The following is a 20,320-nucleotide window of genomic DNA, read 5'->3' as shown; positions in this document are numbered from 1 at the left end:
AATGTTTACTGCAGCAATAAAGTAAACCAGTTTTCAGTATATAAAAGCATTAAAACATTTTTTAATAATTAAAATTATGAGGTAACATTATGAATTACTGATAACAAAAAGCAATTCCAATAACACAAAGTAAAGTGCAAGTTAGGCTGCAGACTGCAAGAAGAATGTTCCCAATTTGACAGCAACATGATTGCACACTTGCTCAATGGTCTGGCACAAACGTAGGTGGGCCACATTTCTTTGCTTATATATTGTTTATTACACAGTATAATACATTACAGTTCAATGACAATGTTTAAAAACAGACTTTATGATGAGTAAATAACCAGTATATGCATTAAATACCATAAGTATATTGTGAGGACTGTATAGTTTTTCACTAAGACAAACTTAACCACTTAAGTGTGAAATTCAGGATGAGGAAGTAAACAGACAGTGTTAAGTTTGTACATTAGTAAGCAGTTTTAGCAGATAATGCTGATTACTTTTCACATAGCAGCATGGTAAGAAAATAGCATTCACTCACCAAGGTTTGGTGAGATTCATTTACAATGCAGGTCACAGGCACGGGGTGGACGCGGTGGTGCATGATGGGAAGGATTACACTGCACATTTGCACATGCTTAACAAATTTAGGGATAAATTGATTATATACAGCAAATTACTATGTAGTATATATAGTAGTTCATGGCAGGCTTTTTTTTAACTCAGTTTGCCAAAAATCCACTCCAATGGACCATTTAAGCCATTGCTTTTTCTTAATCATCCCTAATCCCATCATAGTCCAGCCTGTCTTAATTAAGCAATTTTAATGTAGAACCATTTCTGCATGTAGCTCGTCGGCAGGCAAAACCTGAGGGATACGCAGTACGGCTAAACAGTGCTGCAAACTTGGATAAACTAAACAGTGCTGCAAACTTGGATAAACACTGAAAATCTCTGCTCAGTTTCAACAACTTGAAATAGGTCCAAATGCCTTTGCAAAACACATGATGGTTGGAATCGAGGCATCGTTTTCATTGGCATACGCAGTTCCACTTAGCATAGAGAGAGGGAGAGAGAGAGAGAGAAATATGCTACATTTTATTGAAGGAGAAGTGACATGACTTGTAGGAGATAGACAGTGTGAGCAGACTGCTTAGATCTTCACATTGTTACTGTTCCATTCAGATTTGCATTGTAGTAAAAACCTACATGAGGAATGTTAATATAAGCAAATAACTGAAGTGTCTCATAGTAATTGCTGTTGGCCTCAATCACGCATCGTTAGGTTATGGTCTGCAAATACCATGACAACAGTAACATCCTACACAATTACAAGTAGGGCCTATGTTTGGGGCCATTTAAAACACCTGCCTGACTTGCAGCGAGGTCTGTATTAAAGCTATTTAGTACAACGTTAAACAATGGACAATCTACTAATTGAAAAAAAATGGAAAGAAAAAAATAGCAATGTGACAGTGAAAAACATCTTTACATATGCAAATAAAATCATTTCATAAGAAAGTAGCCATTTATTAACAGCATACGAAAACTATATGCAAGTGCTTTAACACAGATGTTGCATATACGTTAAATTAGATAATAATTAATAGCAATGATAAAGTGTCTATGATACAAGATCCTGTCTCAGTGAAGCTAGTAGGAACATCTCCCAGAATGCATCAGGAAAACTGGATAAGAGACAGGGAACTGCACCCGATTCTAGATTTGTTTAGCCTGGCCAATGGACATGTCCTAACTTACTCAAATGTAGGCAAGACAACAGTGAATTTTTGCAAATGTAATCATCATGCTTTAATAATACATTTAATAATGACTTTGTAATTGTACCTGCCTAGTGTGCTAGTGTTGAGAAAATATAACAGATAAAACCTATATGCAACACATTTCTAAAATTATATAAAAGCTAGAGTGTGAAATCTAATGTAGTATCCTAAAGAGTCTCTTAATGCTGCCGAGTACTGAACTTTTAACAAAATTAGAATTGATTACACTAAACAAGGTGAACAACAATTAAAAGAGAACACAAAACATTCCTGGATATCCACATGGACACCAGATCATCTCAAGGCAACAATGTACTTTGGAGGAGAAAGCTGACGGCTCACACACACACACACACACCGACACAGACACAGACACACACACACACCTTAGACAAAGCTGAAAGTGTATCATCAGTCAAAAAAAAAAAGAAAGGGTCTGAATGCTTCCTACTTTAAAACTTGCTGCCTGAAAAGGACACATTTAGTATAGTTACTTTTCAGAAATTTGCACATAATATGGAATATAATTATTCTTAACATTCAAATCAAAAACTATGATTTGAACAATGCATTGGCAAAGTGTTTTATCATGCTTATTTTAGTCATAATTATTTCAAGTTTGGCTTTGACACAAAACTGGAAAAAACACCTAGCGAGTTTTACAATTACATGCTGTAATCCCTGTTCCAACGATCAACTCCGTTCACCAATACTGACCTAACTGTTAAACCCAATCCAAAATAAGCTTCATTTTATACATGCCTGTAAGAACCCCAGGTGCAGGATCTTAGACAACTCAAACGAACAATAGGCCAGCTGTACTCACTACTCAGCCCACGAGGACACAAACCATAAGAGCAAATGTGCCAGTGTAGAGACTCAGTACATGGTGTGAAGGCAATGAGAACAGACTGAGCATTCATGGACTAGAGGTCATGGGAGTCAAATCTCTGTACAATCAATAATGGAGCCTTGAGAAAACATTCAGAAGACATGTATGCATGGTCTGCATCTCTACAAACCCGTGCATGTGTTCTCAGGTAGAGAGCTGAGCTAGCTCATGGTCACTTGATGAACTCATCTGTCTCTCTACGGCTCGCTGGGTCTTACAGACGGCCATCTTGCTTCCGATGTCATGTTTCTTCTCAAAGTAGTTGACCAAAGCCGGTTCTGTTAGCAATGATGCCAGCACCTGCTCGAACGAGATCGACCAATCAGCATCCACCGCACTGCCTCGCCTACAATCACTCCCACCTACGGCACCGCCGGCTCCGCCTCCACAACCAATGAGAACCGTGTCATCTGCAATATCTTCACACTGCAGAGAGCCGGTGCTGACAACCGAGTAAGACGAGATCGACGTGTCATCCTTGGCCTCTTCGTCCGAGCCGTTCGTTGGTGGAGGAGGAGTTTCAAACTGGGCCTCTGCCAGGGCTTTCGAAACCAGGGACTGGGCAGATCCAGCCTCCCCAGAGGAGTCTTCTTTGTCTGGCTGCGGGATCGTGTCCCCTGCAGGAGCTTGGAGGTCAGACTTCTTGCTACCGTTGTTGGTGAATTTCTTGCCCACCTCACCGATACGCAGCAGCAGGCTGGCCACCGTAGCAATGGCATGGTAGAGCTCCTGTTCCAGAGGGTCTTCACTGAACATATTATAGAGCGTCTTGCACAGCTCAATGAACTGCTCCTAAACACAAAACAAAGCATCATTCAACATGGTTAGCATCTCACGTGAGCCTTCATGGGGTGTCAACCCTGAATTTTACACTGTGCACAATATCTGCCAGGTAAATTGTGTATTAAATGTACCAACAGTGACCACCTCTTCCATCTGCTGTTAACCACAACTCCTGCTCCAGGTGAACTTAGCAGAACTCAACATAACTGAGCATAATAAGGAATCTTAGGCTGAGCTGACTCATTGATTCAGTTGGTGACTGGAGAACTGAACATTCTTCACTTCAGGAAACGATTACATATCCTTCAGTGAGCAGCAGAAGCTTAAAACATGCTCATTGTTCACTCCAGCAGTGCGAGAGTTAAAATGAGGATTCTAATCCAGAAAAGCTACAAGGGATCTTTGTGTTAATTTGAGACTAGATTAAACAGAATAGATAAATCGAACAATTATTACCCAAACACTTTAAACCACCTAGCAACTATCAAAATGTGAGCAGAGGTGTTATACTTTTTGTAAGAGCCATTAGTCAAGATTCTAGATTAGATTACTGAATGCTCAAGATACAAAATCCATTATTAAATACTGCAGTAACCAAGTTTACCTGATTCATTCTAGGCAGGTCTTTGATAGTCTCCTTTTTGGGTTCCTTCTCTTTAGCCCACATTCTCAGGTAATATTTATAGTCCTTCACTTTTTCTTCTGAAAACAGTTAAACATTCATTAGTTAGGAAAAAATGTATCCTAAATGGTCACATAATTAAGAAGTTGCAAACAACGGCTGTTTTTGGACTAGAAATTGAGCTTGTTAAAGGCATTGGACAGTGCCAGTGGACCAAGTACAGTGGTTGCTGTACCTTTCTTCTCATCAGAGTCTCCTCCGACATCAGCCGTCTCCCTGGCCTCTTTCACTTCTTCACCTATAGAAGGAAAACATGTATAATGCTGTAACAGCAAACACTTACAACACTGTCCATAACGACAGCAGGGGGTGTGTCTGTTCGATATACTATTAGGATCAGTGTTAGTACATTAATGTAAATGTCCATCAGAAAGGCTGAACTGGGAACAAAAAATGAAGTGATCTGAATGTATATTCATTATGGTGAGACAAGAGAAAAACAACACACCCCCCAAGTGGGAATATGCATTGTGAATTCTGTGTACAAGAGGCCTTATTTGCATAATCACACTAGAAAGAGATGTGAATGAAACAGAGGACCAACACAAATGATTCTAAAATGTAAGGAAGCGCTATTAGCCATAATATCATAGTATATATTTCACTCGCACCCTATTTTTAATGACATCACAGACACAAACCTGAGATCACTTCCTGAACCAGGAAGTCCAGATGAGACAAGGAGGGAAGATCTGGAGAGGACAAGCAACAAGACAGAAGAGAGCAAAGGAGAGAATGATGCAAGCAAAAGGAGAGAGGGGCACACAGAGCAATGAGAACAAATAAAATGAGACTGGTCATAGAATAATGCTCATTCTGTTATTGATTAGTAGGACTGGACCGTTTCATGCAGACACACATGCAGGGTGGGTTTATATTCAAACATTTCCTTTACAAGAAAATTAACCATAAATCTGAATTATTATGCTTTAGCCCCTTTTGGATTCGTTTTACATGGGGAATGTAATATTTGTGTCAGTTTTGCACAGGATAAAAAAATCTTTGTATAAATGACTGAGATGGAAGTGCAACTCGATTTACGCATTGGTCTCACAAAAAATGTGCAAGTAGGCCTAATACACAACCTTGAATGGTCTCAACCACAAACATTATTTCTCCACAAAGGTTTAAATATCTATGGCTATTATGAACTAAGAGGTTTAAATTCTTCACTGACCTGTCTACACACATATGAAAAATGATCAGAATAACAACAAACTAAGGTTTTAACGTGAACAGGCTACCTACTTAACAATTTACCTCCATGAGCGTTTCTCCTCTGAGAAGGCTTTAGGCTAGTAAATGTCAAAGTACATAACGCAAGCAATCGTTTCCTCGCGCACTCCCACGCTTGAGAAGAAGCGCGAAAATGTACTTTCCACAGGATATTACGGAGTATTTACTGACTTGGCAATTTGCACAGGATCAATAAAACCAAGGGCTATATTATGCCTCATTTTACAGAGGGTAAGAGGTGTCGGAATCTTTCCTGACACATGAGGGCGCAGTCTGTAAAACTGACTGACGGTGTATTCAGACAGGGCGAACATCACGGAAATACCCTGGTAATAATTACATTACCCCACCTTTCCATGTAAAATTTATCCCATCCAGATAGTTTTTCAAGATTAAAGTATGAATCATCTATCAGGAAAGAACAGAGCAGGACATTAAAAGAGCTCCCCCCTCATTCTGATGAGCATGTGTGTGGATGTGTATGTATGGCGTGTGCGTGTGTTTACCCTGTGTTATGTCATCATCAGTGAAGAACTGAGTGGCTTCCAGTGCAGACTCCGCTTCCTCAGGGCATAAAGCTGCAGGGGAGGAAAGACGATCGGCAGCAGATTTAGACCAACATGTGCACATGCACAGTCGCCCACGCACAGTCGCCCACACACAGTCGCCCACTGGTGATACAGTCATATGTTACAGATTGATCTGATCTACAGATTTAACACATCTGCTTTTGGGATTAGAAAAATGTGGACTGATACATTACATTGAGTGAAGACTAACAACTTTAAAGCCAGTGTGTCTGACTGGGATGTTCTCTTCCTTTAGTGAAACTGGGCTGGGAGAGTGCCCACACATCACAGACACACAGAGAAATCAGACCAACAAAAAGCCCGTCTCTGAAAGCCCGTCTTTAAAGGCTGGCGAAGGGTGAACACCCGAGGTCACAATTCCACCATCAGCAGATCTTCTTGAAGTTCTTACACCACATTAAAGAGAGAGAATTCTCTCCCAGTGGGCCAAGACCCAGGAGACGTTCAATAAGCAACCAAAAAAACATGTTCAGCAGGGTAACATTTCATTTCATTAACATTTGGGTAACATTTCTACTGTCAAATGACAAGCAAACACCTTTACTAGAGTGTCCAGAGGGAGCCAGAAACTCACTGGCCAAAATATACAATTACTATCAGAAAGCATAAGTGTGTTAAGAATGATGTGTACCTGGAGGCAGGTGTAATTTGTAGAGCAACTTCAATTTCTCAGTCATATCACCATGATACATTCCACCTGAGAGAGAGAGAGAGAGAGAGAGAGAAAAAGAGAGAGAGAGAGAGAGAGAGAGAGAGAGAGAGAGAGAGAGAGAGAGAGAGAGAGAGAGAGAGAGAGAGAGAGAGAGAGAGGCAAGATAAATATAGTCATCCTTAGCCAACTTTAACTCTGACTTGGCATTAATGGCACATCCCAAACAGCGTAGTTGTACAATAGTCATAAAACATGTTATGCCCCTCCAACATCATTTAAATGAATCAGCACTCACTGAGGCCCATGACGAACTCTTTGAAGTTGATGAGGGAGTCTTTGTTCTGGTCGAGCAGGCGGAAGAGGCGGGCGGCGAGCGTGGTGGTGTGGGGACCGCAGCTCCAGGGGGCCAGCGTGCTGAAGAGCTGGCTGAACTGGCCACAGTCGATGCGGTACTGCTCCAGGTAGGGCAGGCTGGGGTCATGGCGCTCCGCAGCACTGCTGCTTGCCCCCCAGTAGCAGCTCATTATGTGCTTGGCCTAGAGGAGGAGGAGAAGGAAGAGGAGGAGGAAGAGGCGGGATACGTGGGAGTGTCTCACGCACCCACACGAACCATAGCAGACCATGAGCTCTTACCTTGAACAGAAAATACAGCTCCTCCAGCTCCTCGATGGTGAAGGCGGACTCGGTCATGACGGCCCTCACCTGAAAGTACACACAGCAGCTACCTTTCAACACAATTCATGTCAGAAGCCACCTTAGACCAGTCCAGACCAACTATGGGGCCCGTGAAAGAACAGAACCAGAGCATGATGGGGGTCCCACCCAAAGCAAAGCCAGACAAATGTGACTGCTTGAATGTAAATCTATTCCAATAAAATGTTTTAATGTATTTAGTGGGAAGACTGCTTTGTTCACATTTCTTTTTCCATAGATCAGTGATACACAGTGGTGCCGAACAAAGAAAATGAACATGGGCCATTAGTCCGAATGCTTTCATAGCGACAGAAACCATAGTTACCATAACCCACAATTGTTCCTGAACATTAGCTTGACACACTTTAATAACAAGGTATAAGAATGCAAATCTTAAGAACGTAACTGACTTCATGTGAGGAACTAATGAAACCTGCTCGCTACTGTCATCACTTGTTCCGTGAAAATCATTCACATGACGCTCAGAGCTGGACATTTACCACGGCACACATGCACGAAATGGTGAAAGTCATGCTTAATTTTGATGACTAATATATGGTGGCATTCTTGGAGATGTTTAATGTGATGTTTAATGTGCTGTAGTTGTAACTGACAAAACAGACTCTTCAGAAACATCCTCTTGATGGATTTCTGCATCGTTTTGTCCATGTATCAGATATTCTATGCACTCAGCTGGTCTCAAGAAGGAATACAGACTTCAAAGGTTGAGACAGTAAATATTCTGTCCAAAGACCACCCTGACTCTTGAGTAACGCAACTCTATGTATCGCTTACAACTCACCACGCTTCTCTTGGCCGTGTCCTCCAGAGACTGGATGACCTTTAACCTTTGCTTGAATCTCATCTGCTCAATGACATCAGCACGCAGACTGCCAAACTTCTACATAACGAGATGAACAATGTAAAGGAAGAGTGGTGGGGATGAGTCCATGTGGAAAGAGCATGTTACAGAGGAAGAAAGTCATTCTCCATTTAACGGGCAAGAGCATGACGCCCAGCGCCCCACTCACCTCATAGGACGTCTTAATGAGCTCAAAGATGTCGATCTCAGGAGGCGGCTCGTCGCCACTGGTCAACAGGGCGTGTAGGTGTGGGATAGGTGGAGAGACTGTCTGCTTGTTGACAACATTATCCAGATATCTGAGGAAGAGGCAGAGTGGAACTTAACACCATTTTCCTAACTTAGAAGTTACATCACTGCTTTTAAATCCAGTGTGTGCATATCACGTTTATCAGTAAACTACACTATTGCAGCACTTCCATTCTTCAAATGATCCTTTGATTGCAGTCCAAAGCCCTACTGTGCCAATAAGTTAGTCGTGTCTGAGGTGTAGCTTAACCCCCACTGACCTGCCCAGGATGGTCATGGCCTCTCCCTCATCTGTACAGGCTAGCAGCTGATCCATGTTAGCATGCAGCACAGCCAGAGACACCTGAAACAGCAGAGAGAGAAGACGCCATCACCATTGCAGACCGCCATCACAAACATCCATCAGCAGCACTGACTGCCATCATCCAACGCTGACCTCCATAACCAACATCCTTCAGCTACACCCATCACCAACACTAACTGCCAGCACTAACACCCATCACCAACGTTGACCACCATCACCAACATCCATCACCAATGCTGACCACCGTCACAAACATCCATCACCAACGTTTACCTCCATAACCAACATCCATCACCAACGTTTACCTCCATAACCAACATCCATCACCAACGCTAACTGCCAGCACCAACATCCATCACCAATGCTGACCGCCATCACCAAAATCTGTCACCAACACTGCATGCCATCACCGAGATCCATCACAAATGCTGACTGGCATCTGATTCTTGACTGACTGCTGCCAGCAATCACCTAAACACATCTTGATTAATGGTGGTCAGTACCTATCAGCGATGTGCATCTTGAGAGCAAATCCACAGAAGAGGTTCAGCAGGGCTACAGCCTAGCCCAGGTGATTGGTGTGGTGATGAAGTTTTTTATTCATTTGTTTATCTGCTCTAACACTTCTGACTGAAAGCTGTATTAACGAAAAGAGGAATTGAAGCTCTGCTGTTGGCGTGTGACCGGATCTGTGGCCCCTACTGAGAGGGTCATTCCAGTACGATCCACCTTCACCCCATCGTTTACACCAGCTCAGCAGTCTCACACTGGATGGCCCAGTCCGCAACCGACATGGATCACAATGCAAGACAGACGCCCTCACCTGGAAGATGACCTTGATGCCCTCATAGAAGAAACAGTCGACGAGCAGCACAGCGCTATCGAAGGGCATGACTGACAGGAAGAGTGTGAGGAACCAGGACAGGGAGATGGTGGAGATCACGCCCAGGTCCTGCATGTGCTCATACAGCAGAGGCAAGCACTCACGCGTCAGCTCTTCAAACACACCCTGATCCACCAGTGCTCCTACAACACACACACACAGTTGTGGAAATGAAGAACAGGGTTCCCACACCATGATTAACATCAAATTCAAGGACCATTAAATTACTTTCCAGGATTAACCTCCTCTAATTCAAAGCCTGCACCTGGCGGCATTTACCTACTGCTACCCCTGAATAGGTTATCATGAAATGATGTTGATAAAATGCAAATACAAAAGATTGAATGCCATAGTTCAAGCCATGCATCCTGAAATTTGCAGGATGCAATGCAATGAATGCAATGCCAAACGAACAAACGAATTTCGCCTATAAAATCTACAGGAGAATGACCAAACTTTTGAAAAGTAAAAATCAGCATAGGCCCTGCAGATTCAATGTAATTTTAAATCAACTTGTACTGGCAAAACAATGACACGTTGACAGCGGACAAAAAAAACCTAACAAAACAAAATAATAATAACAGGTATGCATATACACACACATGCATACATACACAGAACAGAGGAGCAAAGCCATATGAGATAAGAACAATATGTTTCTAGAAATCTGGTGTGAGATGATTTTAGCATTTTGAGTTTTTTAATCTATTTAATGAAAAATATGATTTAAATTAATTCCTAAAGTAGAGGAAGGAGGGCCTATTACCTTTCCTACTGTACTGAATGACGACTACATTTTTGGCATCAGAGTGTGAGGCATCAACATCAAAAGAAGGGATGTTAAGTTTGAGATTAATCCAGTTTCTAATGTCATGAATCTACATCAAATTTAAATCTTCTTTCAAGAAACATGGCTACAGGATACATCTTATTTATTATTTAGAAATTATTATTATTATTTACTATTATATTAATAGTAAATATTCAGTCTTATACCATCATTGATAATCTTGTTATACAAATTGATGTCAACTAAGTTAAAGTCAATCAGTTTTAACGTGGGCATCGAAAGTCACCTCTAAATATAAAATGACATTTTTGATTAATTGAATCAATGATAAAGGAATTGCTTTGCAAGACCTTCTTAAAATCAACAACTATTATATCAGATCATATTTTTCAAGAAAGGATGAGAAATTTAGAAGATGTTCATGACAATCTAAAAGATTCTTTACAAAAATACTTTTTTCATACCAAATTTTCTAAATATTGACTTCCTACCAAACTGTTTTGTTATTTGTTGACAGCGACCTTCATCCATGTGAAATTTCAACCCACCCAAAATATTCAAGCATGGACGTAATTTTGATTTCATAGGTGGGGGGGACACAAATTTTGTTGACGGGGGGGTGGGGTTTTTGTTTTAAGGGGGTGGGGTTGAACGTAAAGTGTTAACGGCGTGGTCGTTTTCTGCATGGTCCTAGGGATAGATTCGTCGCTATTTAAATATTAGTTTTTTTACCGTTAAAAAGTGGGGGGGGGACATGGCTTCGTCGCTATTTAAATATTTGGTTGTAACTGTAAAAACTGGGGGGGACCAAAACTGGCTTTTGAAAAAGTGGGGGGGACATGTCGTCCCCCCCCCCCCCACCCCCCCCCCCCCCCCCCCCCCCTCGTCCCCCCACCAAATTACGTCCGTGTATTCAAGGCCTGTTTTCAAAAACTTTCCAAGGCCTTGAACTTATTTTTTCAGATTCACAAATAGGGCTGCAACTATGGAATATTTTTGAAATCGAGTATTCTGTCGATTTTTCCATCGATTACTCGAGTAATCGGATAAAATCACCACTTTTGTGTTTTTAACGAAAATTGTTGGGGGGGGGGGGGGGGGGGGGGGGGGGGGGGGGGGGGGGGGCGACGACGACGACATACCGGAGCGGAGCTCGGAGAGGTCGTTTTCTGCATGGTCCTAGCGCTAGATTCGTCGCTATTTATTAAATATTTGTTTTTTAACCGTTAAAAAGTGAGGGGGGACATGGCTTCGTCGCTATTTAAATATTTGGTTTTAACTGTAAAAACTGGGATGGACCAAAACCGGCTTTTGAAAAAGTGGGGGGGACATGTTAAACGAAGCCTCGAGGCAAAGAATTTGCCTCGAGTAATTTTTGTAATCGAATTACTCGAGTTACTCGAAGAATCGTTTCAGCTCTATTCACAAACTTTCAAGGATTTCAAGGACCCATGGAAGCCCTGGAAGAACCTTATGTCTACTGGTAAAGTTGCAGCTCTGCGACACACAATGACTCACACAAACATTGAGAACATTTGTGTGTACACATGTTTGTCAAGCCGCATCCTATAATAAATCCTGTTCTTTATACATTTGGTGTGTGTATGTGTATTCCCCAATGATCTACAATCATAGTAAGTAAGTATGCTAAAAAATCATATACACATACATATTCAACTGTTACTGTGCCATGGGTGTATGTGTGTGTGTGTGTGTGTGTGCGCACGTGTGGTCACTGACCTACAACTCTAGTGTTATAGTAGTCAGGCAACATGCGTTCACATAAGGCCACCAGCAGCCAGAACGCCTCCTCCTCAGTACAGTAGAGCAACAGCACAGAGGTTACTATATTCATGGCCTACAGAGATGGGGACACACACACACACACACACACACACACACACACACACACACACACACAGTATGAAACACCATATGCTCAGTATTTAGGCCAACATACTCCCCATTGTCCTGTATGACAGAACATCTCTTCTTTATTTTCTTTTGTAGGGCAATCGAGACCATACTGTACACGTATGGGCCTGTAATGGCCTGATATGGGAGAAGTTTCACTGTCCCACAAAACGATGGCCTCAAAGGCCCTGCTCAATGTAGATCTCAACAAAACAATAAGATCAAGTATCATCGTAGACTCCAAAGCCAAGATAACTCTTTCGATATAAAACCTTAGATATAGTGAAGCTATGTACAGACAAAAAGATTCATTAGACGTGCAAACAGATCATTGTTGTTCCAGTGTACAATAATAATGTCTCATAGCAGCTACCGAGCTTAATGTGCATACATTTGCACTGTGGAAGTCTTCATACCTGGCAGTAGCCAATCCCTGGGTTGCGGGCAGCGTACGCAGTAAGAACCCGTCGAAGAGCAGCGATGCCCATCTCATTCTGGAAGGCGTGGTGCTCAGGCATAGAGCGATGAAGGTCTCGCTCGATCTCCTCTGTGGCCAGCGTGCACCTACCCATCGCCTGCTCCACCAACTCCGCATAGTAACCTGGGTAAGCCGCCATTTCATTCAGAGCGCCTAGAGAGACCGAGTGAGAGAGAAAGATGTCTCCGTCAATACAACAACCTTTAACTCCTCTGTGTACCATGTAGTCAGATCTGTGTTTAAGTTAGTAATAAAGCTACAAGAGGAACATTGGGCTCTCCAAGCCAATTAAAACACTAATGGGGGCATAATAACAAGATACTATGTGAGAACAAGAAAATGTAAAAACACACAGAGAACATGAGGTACACCAGGGTGACTTAAGACTCAAAACAAGTCGAAACAAGACGATCCATTTGCTTCATCCCAGCATTCTACAGATTTGTGAAGACAAAAGATGTGTGATCATACGAGCAAACTTCTATAATCAGTGTGTGTTGCAGGGGCCCTGTTTTTGTTTTTGTATCAGGACAGCCAGTGATCAGGGAGTAAGCTTGAGGGCAGAAGTGCAGATCAATGTGGTGTTTGCTGTTGTCTCAGTGATTAAGATCCAGTCATGGCAAAGAGCTGCAGTCAAAGACGGCATTTACACAGGCCTTAAACCCGAGGGGCACTTACACAGGCCTTAAACCCGAGGGGCACTTACACAGGCCTTAAACCCGAGGGGCACTTACACAGGCCTTAAACCCGAGGGGCACTTGCATCTTAATAGCCACTAAAACAGGTACACTTGAGAAAAAGAAAAGTCTATGACTTGAAGTCTGTAAACAGCAACAAAAGTCGTGTTTAATTCAACACTCCTCAGACTTCTGAAGAGGGAAGTGCAGTGGACCCGCTCTTCCCCAGGGCTACGTGCAGTGGACCCGCTCTTACCCAGGGCTACGTGCAGTGGACCCGCTCTTACCCAGGGCTACGTGCAGTGGACCCGCTCTTACCCAGGGCTACGTGCAGTGGACCCGCTCCACACAACCCCCTCTCCACTGCTCAGACAAGAGCACACTCAGGTATAGGCACCCTCACGTCACAACATCCACTACATCCCTCCATCACTCATCATAGCTTCCACAATCCTAAAAAGCCCACAGTGTCCACAGCTGTTCTCCTCTAGCAGGGGAAAATGCTACTGTGGCTTTCTTCTCTTCTCTTTCTTCATCAAAGTGACTCTTCTCTAAGCAGCTGAGGAAGGTAGCGAAGAAACTAGAACAAAGTCTTGGAAATCTCCACTCATTCCAGAACATCCTCTCCAACCCCAAACAGGACAAAGCTGCAAAGTCATCCAACAAATAAACGGGAAACAGCTACATCAGGCCCCCTCAAGCCCCGTGCCATTTTCTCTTCTCTTCAACCACCTCTCCCTCATCTCCAAACCCAGACGAAAACCCACAAGCACTGCCAAGCCCCCCCCCCCCCCCCCCCCCCCCCCACCACCACCTCCGTACACTGTTAGACCTCTTATCCACATCCTCATCCTAAAGCTCAGACAACTTCCTCCTCACGTCGCCTCACAGGACAATCTGTGGCTGCTATTGCCCTGAAGCTCTAGTGTCGGCAGCTAATGACTGATATCTCTCCTCTCTAAAACCCTGGAACATGTGTACAATCAGTATCCAGCATCAACCAGAGTGAGCTCTAGGTTCCCATCCAGCCTTTCTTCAAACCCAGTCACTGCCCTCATCACAGTAACTCAGAAGCTACCAAATTAGCCAAACGGTCATCATCACAATGCTGATAACAATCAACTCATTCTCTCCTGCACGGTCACATGGTGCTTGCCAAGTGATCTTACTAGACTCAGGGCCAACGTACCAGCACTAGAGTTACTTCCTGGAGACAGAACTCCTCCTCAAGTCACCTGCACAGGAGCGTGTGCTACATACTGTAAATGTAACACAGACTGTCTTAACCAACGAGGAATGCTTTCTACAACCATTGAATGTAACTGGTACTGCAAATATTGTTTATAGCATCTTAAAGGGTCAGAGCATATTTGTTTTTGCTCTGCTTTTCAAATTCAGTGACGCATGACAAAGGGGATAATAATGACACTGCACATGCAATAACCTGCATGCATACGCAGGAACTCCACAGTTTATTCCACATCTCCAAGACATTATTTCCCATAGTGTATTGTGCTAAACAGTCTCATCAAGTATTAAAATACTATGTAAAATATCTATATGTAGCTAGAGAGATTACAATTTCAGTATATTTCAAGCAATTTACGGCAAATGCAATTTAATCCAAAACAAAAAAAAAAAAAAAAAAAAAAAAAAATGGAAGAAAGAGTAAAATTACTGCACCCCCTGCTGACAGAGAAGCGCAATTACCTGAAAAAAGCAGCCACAGCTCTCCTCTCAAGATCTCAGGGATTCCATTCAGGACCAGGTCTCTTGTCTTTGATGTGCGATACATACACACGCCTCGCCCAAACTCAAAGAAATGAATGTTCCAAGACTCTTCCTTCATCTTCTCTTTGGTCTGATTGATGGTCAAAGGGGAAGATGAGTGAATGGATGGTTGTTCAATTATTTAGCTGAAATGCAATAAATATGTAGTCGAAAGCATGGAGGTGTCTCTTCATGCAGAATATCCAAAAGAACCTAAAACAACCCTCTTTCAGAATATCTTGGAATATCTTGGAGTTCAAACTGTTATGTTTAAGGCAAGGAATCCCCTAAAGTGTGGGAAAGGTATCAATGGGAGGATGAGAGGGAACTGATCCTGATAAATACCAGCGACTATACAATCCTCTTGCTGCATTTCAACTGTTGACAATGTTTGAATAATAATGTGTTTTTCACACAAAGAAAATATTGCTTGTAAACTTCAATGTGATAAATACAGACAAGGCCGAGTCATTATTAAAGGGAAATGGCCCTTTGGGTTGAAATGGGCCAACTTTCATAGTATTTGTGAGTTAACAGGTGACGGTGGGGTTCAGGGGTGCTGGATCTGTGTGTACCGCTTTGGGTCCCAGGTCTTCAGGGCGGTCCTTTTGGTAGATGTGGAGCAGGCTGTGTTTGGCAGTAGGGAGACTGGGGCTGTAGTGTGGCCCCTGGGGGAGTTCTCCCATCCCCAGCACCGGTGGGGTCAGAGGCAAAGCAGGCGGGGTGCTGGGACTTGGAGTTTCCTGACAGAGTGAAGTCAGAAGAAGCATTGTGACTTGGACATAGAGTTGTTTAGCCATAGAGAGACTCAAGCTGATATTAGCCCCAAAACTCCCAATGGTCGAATGCCAAAACATTTAATGTGTGGGTGCAGAGACATAGATAAGAGATTTAAGAGACTAATGCCCTCCCCTAGTGTTTGACTGACTCACAGACTGTCCAGTCAGGCCACAGAGCCTGTCCGGAGTACGCTGCAGGAAGTCCGATATTCGCTGAACCAGGAAGTCCCGATCTTTGAGGTTGGCAAACAAAAAGGTCATCTTATTTTTCGTGCTGATGGACAGCGGACTGGGCAAAACACTGCTACTGTCAGCTTTTTCGACTATAGACACCTAGACAGAGAACACGCAGGAAAGAGCGAGAGTGAGTGAGTGAGTGAGAACAAGAGGGAGATACCTTATGTAATACGATACCGTTGGCTTTGTTTCCCAAAGACATACGAGCAGGTGAGTCTTCTCTAAATAAACTCCTTCTTGGAGGGGTAGAGGTGTGTGAGAGTGCATGAGATTGTGTGAGAGATTATTCTAAGCAATGAGAATAAATAACAAATGCATAATAAATAAATGAGTGAGTATGCATGTTCAAGACCCTTTATATGGCCATACCACCACTGTTCAAAGTTGTGCAAGCTGGCAAATACTAACTGTAGTTTGAGTGAGATTGGGTGTGTGTGTGTGTGTGTGTGTGTGTGTGTGCGCGCGTGTGTATGTGAGCAAGAAAGCTCACCTCTCTGAGTGGTATAATGAGTTGACAAAGGTCCTCCTCCCTGCTGGCGAAGCAGATATAGTTATTGGAGACAAACATCTGTCCAACGACGTGCATCTTGGCGAAGGGTGTCCACAGCGTGCAGTCTGTGTGGCCATCCAGACGCTCGTCCTGCGTCAGGCGGAACAGAGCTCGGTACCGTTCGTTTTTTGCCCGTGCGTCCAAGTCCCTGACAACAAGCAACAAAGAGTCATCACCTCCCTCAACTAACACTAGAAAAGCTCTGAGAAACTCTCCATTGTGCCTCTCAAGAGCTCCTCGTGTAGTGGCTAACCTCTTGAGTGCAGACACGTTCCTGAGGGTCTTGCACGGCTTGGGGAGCGAGTGGTCAGCAGAGAAGCCCTCATTGTCCAGCAGCTGCCGCATAGCGATGTTAGCCAGCTGCTCCATCAGCTTAAAGGTATCGTTGATGTTGAGGAACATGGAGAAGTAGTGCTCAACGTCCCTGGTGCTGACACGGATGCTCTCCGGGAACAGTAGTGTGGCATTCTTATCCAACTGAGTCACATCAGTCCACTGCACTACCAGTGTCACTACAGACACAGACAGAGAGCGAGAGAGACAGAGAAAGACAGAGACAGAGAGAGAGAGACAGAGAGAGAAATTTTTTCCCCTCAATCAGAGTTGACACTCCTGGGGAATTGAAATCGTTAACACAAGTGAGAGTAAGATGACATTAACTGAAACATTGGCTTGCAAGTACAGAATTAGCAGAGCTTTCCTCCATTCATTCTATGCTAACTCAATAGAATCACTTTCCTTCCCTCCAGCCCTTATTTCCACCTTTCGTCTTCCCCTACCCTTTCAACGGCTCACCCTCTTTCCCCAGCAGGAAGGAGTAGAAGCACAGATGGTTGACGGAGAGGTAGAGCCAACCCTGCCGGGGCACTCTGCCCTTCCAGAAGCTGCATGAGTAATAGTTCACTAGCTTCTCCTCCTCTGGCATTCCAAACAGCTTCCGCATCTTCAGCTCCGCCTCCCGAAACTTCCCACAATCCTCATCTTCCTGTGCTTGGCGGCCCTTGTTCTCCTCTGCAATGATGCCCTGCAGATCCACAAACACACTGGGGGCTTATACTGGTCTTCCGCTCCAGGTGTTAAACTGGCAGCAACTTTAAGTACGACATGAACGTGATTATCAGACTTCTAGTGGAAGCTCACCTGAATCTTGCCTTTGACAAAGGTGGTGATATCATCATCGTTATCAAAGATAGAGAGAGTCTGCAGTAAATTAGCCTCCAACCACTCCCAATGCTCAGTTATCTCTTTGCGAGATGAGCCTGTTGACACATATATACACAATAAATTTAGCCATAAAAATACAATTCAGCAACAGACAATGACATAATGGATGAATCAGTTTAGGTAAGGTCACATGGTTTTAAGTGCAAATTGAAATTTCCCATGCAAACCTTAAAGTCCTTTATGAAAGTGTTGCGTAGCTTTGGTGCTAGCCTGTCCCTTAAAAGTGTTCCGAAATGTGTAATGTTCAGTTTGATGCATTATGAAACTCTGATGATGTTTCTGGATTTTGGAGGGTTTCAGGACAGTAACAATATGCACACAAATGAACACAAGACGCTCGGCACTGACCACAGGCGATGCTCCAGAAAATCTGTGAGTCTCCGGCCTGGTGTAGGATTCTATATGGAGCCACACGGGCACTCGAGTCTAACACAACATCCAGCGTCCCAACCAGAAGGCCTGGGGGAGAGAGGGGGAGGGAGAAAGAAATGTCCAGAGAGTGTGTGAGAAAGAGAGAGAGAAAACAAAGCAAACAACTGGGTTGTTTTACATTCTACAAAAGTAACACCCATCTGTTAACCCCTTCAGGTAAACTTCAGGGAAGCTGGAAAGGGTCATGTGGTGTAGAAAGGTCACTGTGCGAGTCAATAACACTGTTCTAACTGCAAAGCATGAAGCTCCCTCCTTAGTCGACCGACATATTTCACTTAAGACAGCACAAGGGTTAATTCACTACATACAGACCCGCAAATTCCCCACGATTCTAGTGTAGTGACTCAGATGTCTTACTGAATAGGCTATTTAGTGTGATTCACTGGAGTTTCAGTCAGGACTGTAGCTACGTATCTTCTGCCGTGTGTGTCTGTCCCTCGTTTGTGAATGCATGTCTGCACTCTGATCTCCAGGTCGCAAATAAGTTAATAAGCAGCAACAAATGTGTAGACGGCAAACACGGAAAATGTCTGAACAGGGCAAACGATCTGGCTCCAGCAAATCCCAACATTCAAGAACCTCCATTACTTTAGCTTCATCCAAACGGACCTGGGGATCATTCTGGGTTAGAGTCATTTAAACACAACAAAAAACCCTGTACAGTAACAAAAACGTTCCTGGTGTAATTCTGTTTATATCGTTTCGGATGTATGCTGTCTAAACAAATATCGGTCTTTGTCGTGTTACACGAAGCGCTTGGTGTAGGAAGTCGTGTTTCACTGTTTAGTTTAAATGCCAAGTCAGTGCATCTTGAGTGAATTAACAAAAATTATGGAGCATGGAGCAGAAGGACAACTGATTTGGCCATCACGTCCAGACAGCTCACTCTCGTCTCCCTCGCATCAACATAACATGTTAACGTTACTTAACTGAGGTCTTGTGGGGATTGAGTCATTATTTATGTTTTTCTCTGTAATCAGCGCTTTCTAGCTAGCTACACACAGCAGAGGAGCCACCCCCGTCACAAGATTCACGACATTTACCGTGACTGACATCATGTGTAGGAAGAGTGGGGCTGACTTTAACAGTCATATTCGTTAAAAATGTTCATTTTGGCCAGTTAGGGGGGATGTAAGCTGCCGTTCCGCGTCAACATCTCTTAAAAACAACCAAACGCCAAAAGCTTGTGAGTAAAAAATGCAAGGCAGTAATGCTCTGACGATGAGCTGCAAAGCTAAATGCTGCGAGAAGACTCCCAAGTATCTAGACAGCCAGGTTAACCGAGATCACAACACATCTTTTAAATATAATAACAAATCAGAGGTTGAGTAGCCTGCACGAATACATACCAGTGATGCCGCCTCCTTTCCCATGTCCCTTTCTGCGTTGGAGAATAAAAAAAGGATTTGCCCTTTCGCTAACCCAAAGTGCATTAGCGAGCAATACCTCCTCTGGAGTAATCCACATATTTGCTGGCGAAAATCGTCGTTTCTACCTCTGGATCACTTTTATCCTAAAAATATAAAGTGTAATCATGCCAAATTCAACAGACTCCTTGTCTGGCGTTTGTGTTTGGACAGGAGTACATGAAGGCAGCGGCTACGGCGATATGGTGAAAATGGCGGCACACAGGGAAACTTTTCAGAATAAAAGTATGTTTACCGTTAGTCTGTGTCTTACCGAGTTCTTGGCATTTCAGATTACTTAAAAAAATTATTTTATTACTTCTCAACGTCTCAAACTAAATATTCCAATATGTCAAATTTAAAGTTTGATAATCTGCTATTACTTTAGCATATTTTTATGTATATCAAATGTTATTCTTTCATAACTTAAGTCATATCAAAAATGGTATTAAATAAAAAAAATACTAC

General features: G+C 43.1%; 1 protein-coding gene across 2 annotated transcripts; it reads right to left on the bottom strand.

Moving 5' to 3' along the window:
- Window positions 1–44: 44 nt before the first annotated feature.
- Window positions 45–20,067, bottom strand: tbc1d9b (TBC1 domain family member 9b). 2 transcript variants are annotated; one of them, XM_077005793.1, is made up of 23 exons: window positions 19,796–20,067; window positions 18,363–18,473; window positions 17,931–18,049; window positions 17,586–17,814; window positions 17,044–17,302; window positions 16,731–16,938; window positions 16,157–16,336; window positions 15,800–15,967; window positions 15,165–15,315; window positions 12,716–12,930; window positions 12,126–12,243; window positions 9,536–9,738; window positions 8,669–8,751; window positions 8,329–8,458; window positions 8,100–8,198; window positions 7,238–7,306; window positions 6,900–7,140; window positions 6,584–6,649; window positions 5,869–5,940; window positions 4,768–4,818; window positions 4,302–4,364; window positions 4,049–4,146; window positions 45–3,453 (listed from the first exon to the last, which is right to left on the bottom strand). In XM_077005793.1, the coding sequence occupies exons 1-23, from the start codon at window positions 19,911–19,913 to the stop codon at window positions 2,806–2,808; spliced, it is 3,699 nt and encodes a 1,232-aa protein (XP_076861908.1). In that variant the 5' UTR covers window positions 19,914–20,067; the 3' UTR covers window positions 45–2,805. The 2 variants fall into 2 exon arrangements, with proteins under 2 accessions (XP_076861908.1, XP_076861909.1); XM_077005794.1 differs by lacking the exon at window positions 4,768–4,818.
- Between the last annotated feature and the right edge of the window lie 253 nt (window positions 20,068–20,320).

The sequence above is a fragment of the Brachyhypopomus gauderio genome, chromosome 5 (assembly GCF_052324685.1).
Source record: "Brachyhypopomus gauderio isolate BG-103 chromosome 5, BGAUD_0.2, whole genome shotgun sequence".
NCBI classification, from domain to species: domain Eukaryota; kingdom Metazoa; phylum Chordata; class Actinopteri; order Gymnotiformes; family Hypopomidae; genus Brachyhypopomus; species Brachyhypopomus gauderio.
This window is presented reverse-complemented; position numbering and strand designations above follow the sequence as displayed.